An 18,338-nucleotide genomic window follows, 5' to 3' on the forward strand; every position below is an offset into this window, starting at 1 on the left:
TGGAGTACTGTGTCCAGTTTTGGGCCCCACACTTCAAGAAGGATGTGGATAAATTGGAGAGAGTCCAGCGAAGGGCAACAAAAATGATTAGGGGACTGGAATACATGAGTTATGAGGAGAGGCTGAGGGAGCTGGGATTGTTTAGCCTGCAGAAGAGAAGAATGAGGGGGGATTTGATAGCTGCTTTCAACTACCTGAAAGGGGGTTCCAAAGAGGTTGGCTCTAGACTGTTCTCAATGGTAGCAGATGACAGAACGAGGAGTAATGGTCTCAAGTTGCAGTGGGGGAGGTTTAGATTGGATATTAGGAAAAACTTTTTCACTAAGAGGGTGGTGAAACACTGGAATGCGTTACCTAGGGAGGTGGTAGAATCTCCTTCCTTAGAGGTTTTTAAGGTCAGGCTTGACAAAGCCCTGGCTGGGATGATTTAACTGGGAATTGGTCCTGCTTTGAGCAGGGGGTTGGACTAGATGACCTTCTGGGGTCCCTTCCAACCCTGATATTCTATGATTCTATGATCTGGGGTGCGGCCCGAAATGAGGAGTTCAGAGTGCGGGAGGGGACACTGGGGTGGGGCAGGGGGCATGAGGGCTCCAGCTGGGGGTGCAGGCTCTGGGGTGGGGCTGAGGATGAGGGGTTTGGGGTACAGGAGGGTGCTCCAGGCTGGGACCGAGGGGTTCGGAGGGTGGGAGGGAGATCAGGGCTGGGGCAGGGGGTTGGAGCATGCGGGGGTGGCTCAGGAGTGCAGGCTCCAGGCGGCACTTACCTCAAGCAGCTCCTGGAAATAGCAGCATGTACCTCCTACGCAGAGGCACAGCCAGGCAGCTCTGCTGTGTGCTGCCCTGTCCGCAGGCGCTGCCGCATGCTACCCCGTCCACAGGTGCTGCCCCTGCAGCTCCCATTGGCTACTGTTCTCGGCCAATGGGAGCTGTGGGGGTGGTGTTTGGAGTGCAGAGGAGCCAGAGGGGGGGACATGCTGCTGCTTCTGGGAGCCGTGTGGAGCAGCCCCCCGACCCTGCTCCCCGGATGGAGTGCTGGAGCAGGGCAAGCTCCAGACCCCGCTCCCCAGTGGGAGCTTGAGGGCCAGATTAAGATGGCTGGCAGGCTGGATGTGTTCCGCGGGCCGTAGTTTGCCCAGCCCTGTCTTAGTGGATCAGCTTCTGTTGGTGAGAGAGACAAGCTTTTGAGCTTACACACTGTGTAAGCTTGAAAGCTTGTCTCTCTCATCAATAGAAGTTGGTACAAAAAGAGATTTTACCTCATCACCTTGTATCTCTAGGCACAATGACGGCATTCCAACTGGAGACAACATGGATTATCAGCCTTAATACCAAAGTTCTGTTTAGCTATGTATGGAAGGCAATCACATACAAAGTTTTTGGAAGGAGATTCCTCTTCCGTGTCCCCCTCCACAGTAGTTAAAATAATGGCTTTGTAGGTGAATGAAAGGACAATAATTTTGTTAGAGGAAATAAAGTTCCCTCTTGTTTTGATGGACCATCATCTACTTCTGTTTACAATGCAGACACATGGCTGGTATTCAAGCACTCCCAATGATATCCTTGAGAAGATACTATTGATCAAAGAGTTCAGCAGAATGCAGGCTTATTTCATGCACACCGTGCCCATGAGCTTTCCACTGGAGAAATACCCCCTTGTGCCATTATGAACAGTAGTGCCTGAGGGGAAGGGTGATGGTTGCACTACCAGCCTCTCACAGTGGTTCTTCTGGGGGAGACTAATTTTAAATTGCAGCTGGGACCCCACAGCACGTTCCAGTTTTGTGTATGTTCTATCTTTTGTGTGTGTAAAAATACCCACATTTGCATATGCATAGTTGGTAACTGCAAATCTGACTACCTGATCTTTGTGTGCAGTAGTTTTTTGCATGCACAAACGTGAGTGTTGTACCTATGCACAAAACAGAAGCATACTGAAAATTTGGCCCTTCATCACTTGCCCACTCTTTGTATTATACATGTTTATGAGAGCTGTAGAATTTTGGACAATGTCAGAAAGACCATGACTTTAAAAATTATATTCTTAAACCTCTAAAGTTTGCAGTGAGTTGCTCACACCATCGCTAGATCGAAAACCAAATACTTTTGTCGCAGTGAGTGTCACTACACCTCCTCAGGCATTCTGGACAAAGCATGCACAGACAGAGATTATTGAGGTAAGTGGTGGTATATTATTGCTCTTGATTTAAGGTTGAAGCTAGTATAAGGAACATTTATTTCAACATACATCACACTGCATTAATATTACTTTTTTCTTGTTTATAATCATAGGGAACAAATAATCCTATCTTTCTAAGCAGTATTGCTTTTTTTCAAGACTCTCTTATCAATCAAATGACGCAAATCAAACTTTCTGTGTACGACGTCAAAGATAGATCTCAGGGAACAGTAAGTGCACTTGTGTATTCCTTCATAATCCTTCTGTCATTTCTGTTGCTCTAAATTAAACCAAAGCTCTGGATTTTCACCTCATGTACGATGAAACCTGTTCTTACATTGGGGCCCCCTGCAAAGCTCTTAATTTGGTGTGTCCTACACATTTAAAGGCTGAAATATGCCCTACACGTTTAAAGTGAAAGGTGCCATCTTTGTGGCACTCTGTTCTAAATTAGAATGATAGTCTCTGTTGGCCTCAAATTAGAGTTGTGTGAAATTTAAAAAAAAAAGTGTTTTGAGGGTTTTTATATGAAAATTATTGCAATTTGGCTGTGTGTAATTCCACAAACCCCAAATTTTGCTTCACAGTAATTTTTTCTTTACAATTGTTCATTGAAAACAAGTGAAAAACCTAAGAATCTGCATGCAAAGCCATTTTCCCTCAAAATTGGGCCTATCTTAGGATAATTTTTCTCAAAAATGAGCCCACTTTCCAGTTCTTGATGAAAACTGGGGGTGGGGGGGAAGCTCCATGATTTTTGAGTAGTTTTTAATTTCAGTATGAACACTGTGCATCCTCTTATTCAAAAACACTTAGCACTGCCAGTTTATCATTGCTTAGCAGCATATGGAGTTCCACAACATCAAAATCCTTGCAACCTTCTGACACCTCAGTCTTGCTTTTCAAAAATTCCTGAATTGCAAAATAGAGGGTTGTTTCTGAAGCAAAAATGCCAGAAGATGCATTCAGGAAAGCAACCATGCAATCTGTTTTCTGACATAAGGATACTCTGGATCAGCCCTTGAATTTATATGCCTGAGGAATTACTCATTCTCTGTTCAAACATCATCTCAGTAAAGGACAGCCTGAAGTGAATGTTATGATTGACACTCACCCTCTGATGTGTGTATTACCTACTAACAAACTGAAGTCCAAGAAAAAGTAATAACTTCGACCCAGCTCGTCCCCTTCTGCAGAAGAATGAGCAAAAGAAAATTTTGGAGAAGGGAGTCTTCAGATGGATTCTCACACTGAAGTTCCCCCCACTCCTGGCGTTGCCCCATTGAGAGGGTGGGGTTTGCTTCCTCATAGGAAAATCCATAGATTCAGACCCCGCCTTCACTCTACAGGTGGCCAAGGTGAGGGGCCCTGGCCAATTCAGGGCCCCCTCAGGAGCGCTGGAAACTGTGTAGAAATGGGGGGCCACCAGCACCAGATTTGTGGCCCACCCCCTGCTCTTCTTCTTTCCCCAGAGTCCCTGCCTGCTGGGTAGGCCAAAAGCCAGAGCCACGTTATGGTAAGAGCCGCCCCAAGGAACCTCAGCTGCTGTGGGAAGCCCCGGACCCTCCACCTTCCCTGGGCGGTGCCAGGGTGCCTGAGAGTCGCCCCCAGCCCATGTCTTCGCACCCCAGGGCATGCTGCCCAGGGCAGAGGGAGGGCCTGGGGCTCCCCACAGTAGTCTGAGTTCCCCGGGGAGCTCTTATCATGGTCTGGCTCTGGTTTTTGGCCTGGCCAGGGGGCGGGGCCTTGGGAAGAGGAGGAGCAGGGGCAGGGCCCTGTGTAAGGTTGCCTGGCGTCCGGTTTTCGACTGGATTGCCGTGTTGAAAAGGGACCCTGGCGGCAGTGCTGACCGGGCTGCTAAAAATCCAGTGGGCGGTGCAGCGGGGCTACTGCAGGCTCCCTGCGGCTCCTGGAAGTGACTGCCATGTCCCTGTGGCCTGTAGGCTCGGGGTGGCCAGGGAGGCCGGGCACCATGGCCAATGGGAGCTGCGGGGGTGGCATTTGCAGGCGCGGGCAGTGCACAGAGGCCCCGGCCCCTCTGCCTAGGAGCTAGACATGTTGCTGCTTCCGGGAGCTGCCTGAGGTCAGTGCCACCCAGATGGAGCCTGCGCCCCCTCCTGCACCCAAACTCTCTCCCAGAGCCTGCACCCCCTGGCACAGCTCAAAACCCCCTCCCGCACCTCAACCCCCTGCCCCAGGTCGGAACCCCTTTCTGCATCCCAAATCCCTCATCCCCAGCCCAGAGCCCACACCCCAGCCAGAGCCCTCACCCCTTCCTGCACTCTAACCCCCTGCCCCAGCCCAGAGCCCCCTCCTTCACCCTGAACCCCTGATTTCTGGCCCCACCCTAGAGCCCTCTCCTGCACCGCAATTCCCTGCCCCAGCCTGGTGAAAGTGAGTGAGGGTGGTGTAGAGTGAGCAACAGAGGGAGGGGGGATGGAGTGAGCAGGGGTGGGGCCTCAGAGAAGGGACAAGGCAGAGGTGGGGACAGGGGACAGGCAAGGGTGTTCGGTTTTCTGCAATTAGAAAGTTGGCAACCCGAGCCTCGTGGCAAGGGGGTATTGAGGCCTCCCCCCACCAGGAAGGTGATCAGCTTGCCCCTGCTGCTGCTGCTGTGCACCTGCCTGAAGCTACTATGCCCATGGTAAAAAGTGGGCAGGGCATGGCCCCGTGGTTCCCCCTGGTTCTGGTGCTCCTGGGTCCAAATGTGCTTTGTGCCCAGGGCCTCACTAAATCTTAATCTGCCTCTGTCTGCACTGGCTCTGGCCCCATTGCCTGTTCTCCCATGACTCCCTGGCGCTGTGGCTCCATCAGGGTATCCCATGACTCGACTCCCCCTATCTGTGGCTGCCTCAGAGTCTCAGTGGGGTGGCTGTGCAGAATAGATGACACAGTCTGAGGTTGTAGAGTCTTTGAGAGTCAATAGGAGGATGATATGTCTCCCTGGTCCTACCCAATCTTCTCTTTTGCCCATAAGCCTTTGGGGTGGGGGGCACAGTCAGGACTTTCATTATTATTGCTTGGATGGAAATACTGAGCTTGTTCTCTGACCCATTAACATAGAGAGTGAAGGTCACCCCTTTTGCTCTTCCATGCAAGACTGCACCATTTCCATGCCTTTGGTTTGGCTTGTGTGTGTTGGGAGAGTCCTTTTCCTCAAGCCCAGCAAAAGCGAAGGTCTTGTTTTCCTCAAGGGAAAAATCCCCAAGGTAGTAGGGGTTTTTGTTTGTTTGTTTTTTTATGCTTTCTGGGCCTGGTTGGGTAGTTTATTATTATTCGTAATAGTATTTTGTTCTTAAATGTTTATTTATAATTGTAATGTTTATTCCTTGTACACGACTTGCGCTTATGGACAGGTGCTTTATGAATTGAAATTTCTGCACTAATAATGTTCCTCTTTTCAGATGTATTTATTGGGTTCTGGAATGTTCACTGTAAAGGAATTACTTCAGGAGAAGAGCCATAGATTGCATTTAACACTAAGGTTTGTAATGCCGTTTCAGTCCATCAGAAACTAACATTCCTAACATTCTCAAAAAGAAAAGGAGTACTTGTGGCACCTTAGAGACTAACCAATGTATAAATTGGTTAGTCTCTAAGGTGCCACAAGTACTCCTTTTCTTTTTGCGAATACAGACTAACATGGCTGTTACTCTGATTCCTAACATTGTGATTAGTAGGGCCCGAGAGCAGGTTGTGAAAATTGTTTTTGATTTTTAATTAAAAATAAGTGTTCGAAGTTCAGGGGCTCTACTAATGAAAATCAGTTATTGGGTGATGTTTAAAACATGTAGAACATAAGAACCTTTTCAAATATTGGGATAGATTTTTGGTGGCAAAGCATGCAGGGAACAAGGAATGAGAAAGCTGTAATTGTTTGTTGGGAGTTGTCTTTAATTCCGCAAGTTGAAAGTGTACCCACAAGTGCAATTTCTTTTCTCTTTGTGTATTTCATCAAATTGCCTTGGCATGCAGGGTGTGTGTGTGTGTACTGCAGTACACACAGTACACACACTGGCAAAACTGGCTACTCTTAACTATACTGATATCTAAGGTGTGTGAGAGTGAGAGAGACAGACAGAGGAGACCCTGGAAAACCAGAAGCTTTTCTTATTTACATTGGATATCTTAGCTACTGAGCTCTCTGTAAGCTTGAAAGTGTCTCTCTCTCACCAACAGAAATTGGTCCAATAAAAGATATTACCTCACCTACCTTGTTTCTCTACTTATCTATGTAAGGTATTTATATGGTCTCCATTTCTGTAGTATCTGAGCATCTCACAGACTTTAGTGTGTTTGTCCTTACAACACTCTAGCTATAGGAAGAACCAGTCTCAAAGCAGAGCAGATATCTTCAATATTATTTTAAAAAATAATTTACTGGGTGGATTAACGTTGAAAAGCGTCATGGGAGGAGAGTGTCTTGTGGGGATGGTAGCTTGGTGCCAAAGAACAGGGACACAATCCAACCCTTAGGGGTCAGCTTGGAGGTATGAAATCAAGTGTGGGAGAAGTTAGGAAGCTTGTGCAGAGTGAGGGGAGCAGGAGGAGATTAGAAGGAACTGAGCTCAAAGGTGTAACTGTGGGTGACATTGCTAGAGAGGGTTAAAGGTGAAGGTGAGAAACTTGAACGTGATGCGAAGGGAAATCAGTGAAGGGATCTTGGTAGGGGATTAGCATGGTCAGAGACACTGGAGAGGAAGATGATTGCAGCAGCAGCATATTGAAAGCCCTGAAGGAATTGGTGGGAGAAGCATAAAGGAGGTTGCATTAGTGAAGGTAAGAGATGACCAAGGCATGGACAAGAGACAAAAGGAAGTTCATTAAGTTCACAGATCAGTATGTTGTGCGTAGTAGTAATTGGTCTCCTATTGACAACCAGATCTCTCTCTAAAAAAAAAAACTTTTTGTTGCAGGTCTGCTGAAAGTGATCGTGTAGGTAACATCACAGTTATAGGATGGCAAATGGAAGAAAAAACGGACCAAAAGCCTCCTGTAACAAGGTCTCCTGACACCATTAATGGGAGGGTGAGTGTAAACATTGTATCAGCCTCAGATTGTCTTCAGTAATCCTGTATCTATGTTATAGGTAATGTTGTAATCTGCAAATTGTCTCTCCCTCTACCCAATCACTGACTAATTCTACTTAGCACTTACAGTCCTTTACATTTTCAATGTACTGTACAAATATTAGCTGGTTAATCTGTAACAAACAGTTCAATGTTGATGAAATACTTCGGGTAAAGGCTGTGATATACAGTCTTTTGTAATGCTGTGAGTTCTTGAAGATGATGGAATGGAAACTTGTCTGTGGTAATTCTTATTCTATGTGCCCTTAATTACACTGGCTTGTATTGCAGTATACCCTTTAAAAAAACAAAACAAAAAAACCCACTACCTACTGTGCATGATGCATGCCTATGGGAAGTAGCCGATTTTACAAGAAATTCAGTGATGTCCATTTGTGAATCTGAAGGCAGTACCAAGCAAATGCATAAACTAGATTATTAGAAGCTGTCCGTGAAAATGGAAGTTCAAGAAGGACAGATTTGAAGTAGAAATACGATCAAATAGTTTAAAAGAACAGACCACACTATTATCTGAAATCTGGATCTTTTCTGATAGTAACAAGTTGTGTTCTCTAGAGCAGATATTTATAGTTGCCTGCCTGCTTAGAGAACAAGTTTAATGCTTCAGACTCTGTATTGTGAATACATGTGAAGTCATATAATCTGTATACCTGTATTGTGTTCAGAATGTGGATTATCATCATCATTTATTGGGCCAGTAAATTGATGTAGACTATAGAGCTATGCCAGTTTACAGCAGCTGAGGATCTGGCCCATCATTTTTACAGCACTCAGAAGTGTGCTAGGTGCTTTGTAGTACAAATAAAAACTAGGTCCCTTATCTGAAGATCTGATAGATGTTTTTAGTATTTCAGTTTGAGGTCAGGATAGTTATTGTCCATGATAAATGTTTGGAATATGTATTTTAAACATTCCCTGTTTTGAATATTACCTTCATGTCTTTATGTTGAGTCTCACCAGTTTAGCTTGAGTTTTGGTGTTGAGGTTTTACATTGTACAGACTTTACTATTTGTGTCTTTTAGACTGTACTGCCAGTTGATGAAAGTTTAACAGAATCTTTAGGAATCAGATCTAAATATGCTTCATTAAGGAAAGATGTGTTACTAAAATCCGGTAAGCAGCTAACTGGGCAGATATTGATAGCTCACCTACTATCAGATTAATATCTTTGCTCTATGTGTATTGACAGTTCTTACTATACTTAGCATGTTTACAATATCGGTGACAGCTAATCTCTTGTTGCCTCCATCATAGCCCCCATTCAACAAAGCACTCAAGCGTGTGTTTGAAGTTGAATAGGGATTGGTTGCTGAATTGAGACCCATAAGAATAATTTATTTTGTTACCTGCACTACAGCACTTTGTAGTATATACAGCACTTTGTAGTACAAACAATACTTTATGAAGCAAAATATCTTGCATGTTGTTTGCCATTATATTCATCTACCAGGGCCAGTCCTTCCTTCTCCTACAGACTTGTGTATTGGGAGAAAAAATTCAATATGTGAAGAAATTTCAAAAAATTAATTGTTCCTTTTTTCCTTTAAAATACTTGGAATACCTTTTGGATTTGGGGTTTTTTCTTTGACTATGTGTGGAAAGCTCCCTCCTATAAAAATAGCGTTTGAAAAAGCTAGATAGGTAAATGACTTAAATTGGATTTTTACAAGCAGCCAATATTGAATCTAGTCAGTGTAATTTAATGTAATGGGTTAAGGGAGACTTTGTCAATGCTGAACTCAAACCACACATTTACATAATGTGGTTTTAATATTTTAGTATTTGGTGGTGCCATTTGTCGGATGTATCGTTTCCCCACAACTGATGGGAACCACCTGAGAATCTTAGAGCAGATGGCTGAGAGTGTACTGTCACTGCACGTCCCCAGACAGTTTGTGAAGCTTCTGCTTGAAGAAGATGCAGCCAGGTAATGGTGAACAAATGTACATGTGTTGTAATACAGCAGTGATGTGCATCCTTTGCTGAGCTGGCAGAGAATAAATTGTTACGACAAAGAGACTGCAGCAGAAATAGTGACTGCAGCAACTTGGTCGCTGCCCTGTTGTTAACAAAGTCAATACCTTCATGTCACCACTAGATTGGCCATGAACTGTATCTTGCACAGGCCTGATGCTTCTCTCACTTTGGAGTGTCTTACACTGCTTTAACTCTGTTGGGCCAGATTCTCAGCAGGTGTAAATCGGCAGAGCTCTGTGGAAGTCAAATGGAGCTGTGACATTTTACAACAGGTCAGGGGCTGACTCATTGACTTAAACCCTTGATTTTTCACCTGTGTCTATGTAGAGGAAGGTCTAGCCCACAGAGTAACTTACAGTGTGGTCAGGATAAATGGACAGTGATAACAGAGGTGGGGTTGTGGAGATTGCATTATTCAAATAATGATGTGCAGTTCTATAAAAAGCATCTTTAAATACTGAAGTAAATTTTTAATAAGTGTTCTTAACTATCTTTAGTATTTTGGTGCAGCAGTCATTATTTAGTCCAACTGAAAGGTAAAAGGCTGCACAATATGATGGGTCTGTGGGTGTTCCTAACTCATACGTGCCAGCTGGGACAGCTGTACCTGAGGCACTTGAATTCTGCAATGAGGAGTGGGATATGAATACCTAGATAGATTGAGGGCTTGTTACCACCTTCTGAGGGGGTTCCCGTGAAACCTCTGCCAGTGGAGGCTATCCAACTGCTGCACTGTATGGTGCATCCTCCAGGTACCTGGCCACGAGGCTTTAGGTGCACAAGGAGTGTGGGTGGGGCCTGTAAGTAGTTACTACGTTGTTGGCATCTAACATTCTTTGTGCCCTGTAACAGGGGACATTAATAGCAACCTCTTTTTATAGCTATTGAGGATATTAAAATTTCACAAAGTAGTGTGAAAAGAGTAAAGGGATGTATGTATCTATCCTGGCCGATGTGCTGTCTGCCACAGGCTAAATGACATTAATAAGAATGTTGCTGGCTAAGGGTATGTCTACACTGCAATTAGACACCTGCAGCTGGCTTGTGCCCACTGACTCAGGCCTTGCGGGTCTTGGGCTATTCAGGCTCAGGCTGGAACCCAGATTCTTGGACCCTGCTCAGTGGCCTTTAGATCAGTGGTTTTCAACCAGGGGTCCAAGGCCCCATTGGGGGTCGCCAGGCAGGGCCAGCATTAGACTTACTGGGGCCCAGGCCAGAAAGTCAAAGCCCAACCGCATGAGGCTTAAGCCCAGGGCCCTGAGCCCCGCCCCCGGGGCTGACACCAAAGCTTGAGCAGTTTAGCTTTGTGGGTGCCCGTGGCATGCTCTGCTTGCTAACCCCTAACGCCAGCCCTGGCTTTCATATGCAGAAAACCATTTGTGGCACTGGTGGGCCGTGGAGTTTTTATAGCAAGTTGGTGGGGCCTCAGAAAGAAAAAGGTTGAGAACCCCGCTGTAGACCCTTTAGATAGACATGCTAAAGAACCTAAATGTAACCGAAGAGAATTAGAATGAACAGGACAAGCTACTCCTTGGTATTAGACTTTAGTCAGTGGAATTCACTCGAGCATTAGCGAGAAAATGTCACCAGTCAAGGGTACTTTCTGTAGAGTAATGAAGTTCTATGAATGTTCCGACCAATTCTGATTTCATAACAAATACCAGTAATACAAGCTTTTAAATACTGAACAGTATGGCTTAGAGGTGAAAATGACTTTCTGTAATTTAAGAAAAATGGGCCCTTAGATGAAAGGCATTGACATATCTTTACTCTCCATTAAGGTATGCAGAGTATCAGATGATAGAAGTTTTTTCTTCTTTTCATTCAGTATCTTCTATATTGTTAAATTAATAAACAATTCTCTTTAAGATGAATTATTGTCTGTAGGTTTGCTTTCTGCAAAAAAATTCAGTTATGCATATTTTTATTGTATATTTTATTTTCTGTATTATAATCTGGGTTGAAAACTTTAATAGTATATGCTCCCAGGATACGTTAGATCTACCCACGTATTCCTCTCTGTACTGAAACCTTGAGAAATACTATGAAGCTTTAGGTGGCACGCCAGTATAATCACTCCTGTCTACCATTAAGATAACAGCTTAAAAGGTACTTGGGTGATCTTGATTGCTTGATCTTGATTGCTGCTTGTGAAGGGGGGTTGGGAAGGAATTGTTCACCAGGTCAGAGTGGCAGAGACCCTAGCAGTTTTGAGGGTTTTTTTTTTTCTTTCCTCTGCAGCATGGGACACAGGTCATTTGCTTGTTTGAACTAGAGTAAATGGTGGATTCTCTAGTAACTTGAAGTCCTTAAATCATGATTTGAGGACTTCAGCAACTCATCCACAGGTTATGAACCTACTGCAGTACTGGGTGGGTGGGGTTCTGTGGCCTGCAATGTGTAGGAGGTCAAATTAGGTGATCACAATGGTCCCTTCTGTCTATGTGTGTCTGAGACCCCCTCAGAGGGTCAGCTGCCTGCTGATGGTGCCACTCATGTAAAGTTCTTCTGCACAACAGCTCTGTGTGAAGAGTAACAGGATGCATATAGCCAGGGGGATATGTCTACCTAACATTTATACTACACTCCATGGTATGTCCATGCCACCATGGTACATCTAACTAAAGGATGTGATAGATTCCACCTCACTTGAAGTCTTTAAACCATGGGCTTGCTGCAGAAATCACAGAATGAAATTATATGGCCTGTTATGCAGAAGGATCTGACTAGATGATCATGATGGTTCCTTCTGGCCTCAAAATCTATGAATTATTGGTAGATACTATATGTTGCCTGTTGGCAGTCAACACATTGGATTATTGTGGGGTGGACAAACTTGCTTAATTTTGATAATGTGCTAAAATACTATATAACTAATAGAGAATTATTCTGTCAATTCCATAAATGGACTTTCAAGTTATACACAGATAATTGGTAAAAATTATGGATCATGGATCTTGAGAGAGCATACAAAAGACACTGCTAGATCTGATTCCTACTATCCCAAATTTGTGTTTAAGATGACTAGAGCCCTGCGCTCTGGGTCCGCATCTCTAAGAATCAACTGGTATCCAAACCTTGTTGTGCACTCTCTTTTATCTGTATCTGCCCCACACCTGCAGCAGTACGCTGTCTCACAGTGCCTCTCAGGAGGAGCATCTCTGTGTGTGTGTGTGTGTGTGTACTGTATATAGGATCTCAAAGGCAGGGAAGCAGCTGTCTGCAGCTCATAGCCTATGAGGCTCCTTCCCCACCTTTGAGATTCTATATTCCCTCTCCAACCGCCCGCCCCCCCCCCCCCCCTACAGAGAAAGGGGAGGTGATAACTGCAGACAGTTGCTTCTCTGTATGGGGAGGGGAGGGAAGAGGAAATATAGGATCTGGAAGGCAGGGAAGCAGCCTAATAGGCTATGAGCTGTTCCCCATCACAGTGCACTGGTGGATTCAGGGCATAGATATGGTGTCCCACCCCCTTCTCCTTATTTCTAGGGGGAGCAGAAGCAAGCAGTTCCTGTTCTTCCCAGAGCACAGAGACTCTGCAGCCACATGAAGAGGGAAGGCTTCTTGCTTACCCCCATGTGGCCACATATGGGCCCACTTGGGATCTATCCCTTATAGAAAACGCTGGATAAATGGAGGGAAAGAAAGTAGGCGCCTTAATTTTGCCCATTCTGGTGTATTGGGAGGTACATTTTGAAACATTCCCTTGCGCCTGGAACTCTTTTCATGGAATTCAGAATGTATTGCCTGAGGAGTCTGCTGTGTGACATCACTTGCATTTTTTCTTTTTGCTCAGGTGTACAACTGAGTTGAAAACATATTGCTTTCTTCTTGTAGGGTTTGTGAACTAGAAGAGCTGGGAGAGCTGTCTCCCTGTTGGGAGAGCCTTCGTCGACAAATAGTTACTCAGTACCAAACAATTATACTGACTTATCAAGAAAACCTAACTGACTTGCATCAATACAAAGGTCAGCAAGATTTATTTTCAGTAATAATAGATAATATGTTTGTTATGCATCTTACTTTCCTTTTAAAACAAAGATTCAGAACCAAAAAAGTGGTTTTACTCTTGGTTTGCTAGGAAAAATCAACAGACAAAATATTTGTACTCTCTATTATAAAGTTTTATAGTGATTGTACAAAGAAGCTAATTTATAAATATCATAGTCATTTGTGCAACTTAACATACAAAAGAGGGGATAATGAGTGAGGTCTGGAAAAGAAAAAGTAATCTGCAATTTCCTTAAAAATGAATTACATTAAATTGTTCTTGTTATTTTATTATTTTTATCACCTGCATTCTCTTCTGTGGATTTCCATTAGCATTACTCTCCTCTATATTTCATGTAATTAATGATAAGTAATTATTATATGCTTAATGATAAGTGCTATAATATATTCTGGGGGAATTCTGCGCTTCTATGCGCATGCAGAATTCATGTCCCCACCCCCAGAGTTCTTTGCTTCCCCGCAGAAAAATGACTTCTAATGGGGAAGCAAAGGGAAGCCGCAAGAGTGGTCACACCTCCCTCCCCAGAAGCATGGGCACATTGTTTCAGGCTCCTGGTGCAGCTGGTGGGGAGGTACATCACTGCGGGGTGGCTGGGGATGCCCTGGCTGGTGGCTCCTACCATGCACTGGGCACAGCTGCTAGTGCCAGCTGGACTGGGCGCAGGGGAGGACGAGACTTACTCTTCTCCTGCAGGGAGTGGCCAGGGCCTGGGCCAGGTCAGAACCAGCCCCAGAAATCTCTCCTGGCTACAGGAAACTCCACCCACCCCACCCCCTGCACTTGAACCCTCACCCCAAGGAGCCCCACCTCTTTGCACCTGGACCGCCTTGACCACCTTGCACCTGGACCACCTTTGCACCTGGACCACCACCCTGCTGAGCCCCCACCACCTTCACCTGGACTCCCTGCAGAGTCCCTTTGCCCCTGCACCCGGAACCCCCCAACAAGCCCCTGTGCATCCAGATCCCACATAAACCCAGAGTGGCCACTGAGCCACCCACACCCCGATGCCCTCCCCCCTCCGCCCAACCCTCGTACACATGCCTGGATCCTCACACACTAAACCTCTCTACACTTGGATCCTGCTGGGCTGAGCCCACCCCAGAAATAGCCTGGGGCCCTGCACCTTTGCACCAGGCACATCAGGTGTAGGAAGGCAGGCTCAGCCCTTGCACTGTGTCAGTGTTGGGGGCAGCCTCACTGCCAAATCTGTGTCCTGGGCAGTAGGGGAGGGCTGCAGGATGTTTTCCCACCTCTGTGCAGCCAGCGGCTTGGAGCCTCTACATTTATTTATTCATAAATGTGCAGAATTTTAAAATATTGTGTAGAATTTTTTGGCACAGAATTCCCTCAGGAATAATATAAACTGACCATATAAATTCTGCTGAGCGGATTCAGCTTAATAATAATAATAATAAACAGGAGCTAACTTTCTGTAGGTAATGAACTGTCTTCAGAAATCCCCAATACATTCTGACTCTTTATATTAATAATAATTTTAGAATTTTTAATATCTTAGATATAATAATGTAATATTATTATATGATCTAGGTTTTAGTTTTTATTCCAAGAACCCCAAATCTTTGTTTGATAGATTCTCAGTGGGGTTTTTTTTCCCCTATACTGAGCTCTCTCTAAAGTATTATGGGAATTATTTGATTTCCGTGTTTCGTCTTTTTTAAGGAGTGTGCGTGTATGTGTGTAATTATTTCAAAATCTTAATAAAACTAAATGGGAAATAAGGCAGTTTATAACCGACTGAGTTATGCACAAATGGGGGAATGATGTAACTTTATTTACCCTAATATTATATAGGTAAATAATATTAGTCCAGTTTTTCATTCAGAATGGGGGAAATGATCGGGTGTATTTTGTTTGCTTTTATACTTCTCTTACTATTATGTATTCGTGTTAGGCCATATTATACCCTTGTTCTACATCCATAACTCCTGTTGACAACCGTTGAGAAGGATGGGGTTCATTCATAGTTCAAAGGTGCTGTTTTAACATAGTGTCTTCACTTGTGGTGAAATTCCGCTCTGTACAGAGGGCCAGCATAAAGGTCTAGGCATCACATAACTTCTATTTTGAAGGGTTAAGTGGGACTTGCTATAAGTGGTATGTAGGCTTTGTGCTGGCCTCCCTGCAGAGGGGAAGAATTTATCTCTGAAAGCACAGAACAGCAGTGACCAATGGGAGGAAGGGTGATTTTCATGTGATACGCGAGTTCAAAAGACACTGACCAGTCAATGAGAATAAAGCCAAACCCCAGGAAAGTAAAACAAAGTTTCAGTGTACACAATGCTAACGTTGTAGCATGCATCCCACCTCAGATAGTTAGAAAGGCAGGCGTGTGTAGGTGACAGTATATTACAATATTAATTACTGAGCACAGAACTTGTATTGGTCTGTGCATAATGGATCATTGGAACCCACAGAGCAATTGTCTGTGGTAAACATTAAATTCACCTGTAGCTTTGACACTGTTGTATCTTTACCTTTTTTGTTTAAGGCCTCGATCCAACAAAGCACTTAAGCACATGATAAACATTCTAGTGAAGTCAGTGGGACTTTTCCCATGCTTAAAGTCAAGTATGTGCTCAGGTGCTTTGCTGGATTGATTCCAGGGATCGTCAACAGTAAGAGAAAATAATAGTCCAGTGCTAAAACATAAACTTAATTTGCTAGTCATTTAGACCCCAGTTCTGCAAGGGACTTAAGCATGTGTTTAAAGCTTCCTGAATTGGGGCCTGTAGCAAGGCGGAGACTCACCGGCACGATGCCTCCCACTGGTTGTCCTGGAATTAGCTCTCCAGCCTCCAGGGCGCCCTCTCCAGGCCACTGTCTCGCATATGGCTGGCCCCCATGTCCCTTACCTTGGGTGCTGCCCCCTGGCAGTACCCCCTCCCCCAGGGAACCTCCAACCCTCTATCCCTACCTTGCCTCAGTCTATGGCTACTGCCAGTCAGCATCTAGCCACCACTCACTGGGGCAGACTTCAGTGTACAAGCCATTCATCAGTAGCCAAGGGGAGTTTGCACCTGTTGCCTTTGTCTACTCTCTGGGCTGCAGCCTCTGCAACCCCAGTACCTGGTTTGGCCTTGCACCAGGCCTGCTGCCTGGGGAGTTGCCAGGCAGGAGCTCCCCAGCTTCTCTCGCCTTTCCCCAGCCCTGCTCTGTTGCCTGCTCCCAGGCAGCTAGGTCCTTCTCCCTCTGAAGCTGGAGGGAGTGTGTGTCTAGCTCCTGGCTCCTAGCCCTTTTATCAGGGCCAGCTGAGGTCTGATTGGGGCGTGGCCCAGCTGTGGCTTCTTCCCCAATCAGCCTAGCTTTTAACCCACAGCTCCAGCCCTCTCCCAGGGCTGGCTGTAACCCTTTCTAGACCAGGGAGCAGGTGACCACCCTGCTATAGGGCCTAAGTGCATATCTAATTCCAACTCATTCTTCTTAGATTAGTATTTGGACTCCACCAGATCCAGTAGCTAGTAATATTTATTACTAATAAATAAAGTAATCCAATAATTGTACAGGGACCTGGAATGCCTCAACTGTAAACATCCTCCAGTTTAGTTGTATTTTCCCATACTATACAATATATAAATTACTCAAAATTGGAGTGGAAGTGAGTATAGCAATCCTAACAAACAAATTCTCATAGGCTGGTGAGATGGACTGCACTAGAAGAGTTGTTTGTCTGTTTATTGCTGTCGTAAATGTTCTTCTGGTGGGACTGATTTCTTCACCCCTTGCAATCAGAAGATTTTTAGTATTTTTTTTAAAAGAATACATTCTCCAGGTTCTTGCACTGTATTGTTGTATGCTCTTCCAGCACTTGTGTACAGAGAGACCATGTTCCATCAAAATACAATGAAAATTAATGTATTTGACTGTGCATTGGTTTGTGTTTTAATAGGCATTTCCCCCCCCAATGTTACGGAGTCTTCTCGTACCAGAGGGTTGGTCACAGGGTCTTGAAAGTGGATTTTAAATTAAGCCTATGTTGCCCCTTCACTTTTGTGATCATACAGTTTGGCCCCACCTGGCGAATGAGTGCCAGAAACTCCAAGAGGGGAGGAGCCTACCTGGTGCCCTCAGTGGGTATCTCCCTTCCTTGCAGCTGGCACCATCCAGTTCCCCCAGCCATTTAGGCGGGTGAGTGGCTCTTGTAGCTAACAGCATGTGCCTTGCAAATATACTTACAACTAAAAGTCTGCTAGTCAGCAAATCATACTTTCTGTCAGTATTACTTCCCACCTAATGTGCAACCAGTGTTGAAAGTAACCCCAATCCCCATTTGTTGGTATTTTGACACTGGCAGTTGGTCATGGTTTTATAGGGCAGATATAGAATAAATATTTTTCTGTTACATTTCTCAGGCCCTTCGTTTAAAGCAAGTAGCTTGAAAGCTGATAAAAAATTGGAATTCGTGCCCACAAATTTACACATACAGAGAATGAGAGTCCAGGATGATGGAGGATCAGGTACTTCTCTCTCGTGTGTGTGTGTGTGTATATGTGTGTGTGTATATGTGTGTGTATATATATACACATTATTCTCTTTTTTGGGTTTCCACCATCCAGAGCTAAGTTTCCCCCAAACCAGTGTAGCTTCTGTGCAGTACTAATAATATTTAACATTTTAATAGCAGCTTCCATCCTTAGATCTCAAAGCACTTTAGTAAAGTAAAGTAAGTATCATTACCACTGTTTTATAGATGGCAAAACCAAAGGGCAGATCAGCTTGTCAAAGGTCACGTGGCACATCAGCCTCAGAGCTAGGAAACAGAACCCAAATCTCCCACCTTTCATCCCTGTGCTGTATCTACTGGATTAATCTGCTGGATCCCCTTTGGTTTTAGGAGCTGCCAGGATCTTTTCTGGTTGGCATGACATCAGAGGCCCTCTCCGTTATTTTTTTTTTAGTTTAATTTAATTGTGAGGGGCTGCACTTTAAATGTGTAAAAAGCCATTAACTTGTTTAGGTTGAGCTTGCTTCTTTGTAAAAGACCTAATTTTCTCCTTTCATTTAATGTTCAGCCCCATCCGCCTGTCGACCCTAGCGGCCTTGTGTATCCTTCAGATAG

At 44.7% G+C, this 18,338-nt stretch overlaps 1 protein-coding gene across 17 annotated transcripts in view; it reads left to right on the forward strand.

The window, feature by feature from the left end:
• Positions 1 to 18,338, forward strand: part of INPP4A (inositol polyphosphate-4-phosphatase type I A) — a 198,048-nt gene that overhangs the window by 129,313 nt on the left and 50,397 nt on the right. For all 17 annotated transcript variants that reach the window (XM_073352748.1, XM_073352666.1, XM_073352639.1 and 14 more), the window contains 8 exons: positions 2,058 to 2,176; positions 2,292 to 2,408; positions 5,583 to 5,662; positions 7,095 to 7,206; positions 8,292 to 8,382; positions 9,049 to 9,196; positions 13,084 to 13,214; positions 17,632 to 17,736. In XM_073352748.1, coding sequence (XP_073208849.1) covers positions 2,058 to 2,176; positions 2,292 to 2,408; positions 5,583 to 5,662; positions 7,095 to 7,206; positions 8,292 to 8,382; positions 9,049 to 9,196; positions 13,084 to 13,214; positions 17,632 to 17,736 — 903 coding nt within the window. The remainder of the gene's footprint in view (positions 1 to 2,057; positions 2,177 to 2,291; positions 2,409 to 5,582; positions 5,663 to 7,094; positions 7,207 to 8,291; positions 8,383 to 9,048; positions 9,197 to 13,083; positions 13,215 to 17,631; positions 17,737 to 18,338) is intronic.

Source organism: Lepidochelys kempii, chromosome 1 (genome assembly GCF_965140265.1).
Source record: "Lepidochelys kempii isolate rLepKem1 chromosome 1, rLepKem1.hap2, whole genome shotgun sequence".
NCBI classification, from domain to species: Eukaryota; Metazoa; Chordata; order Testudines; family Cheloniidae; genus Lepidochelys; species Lepidochelys kempii.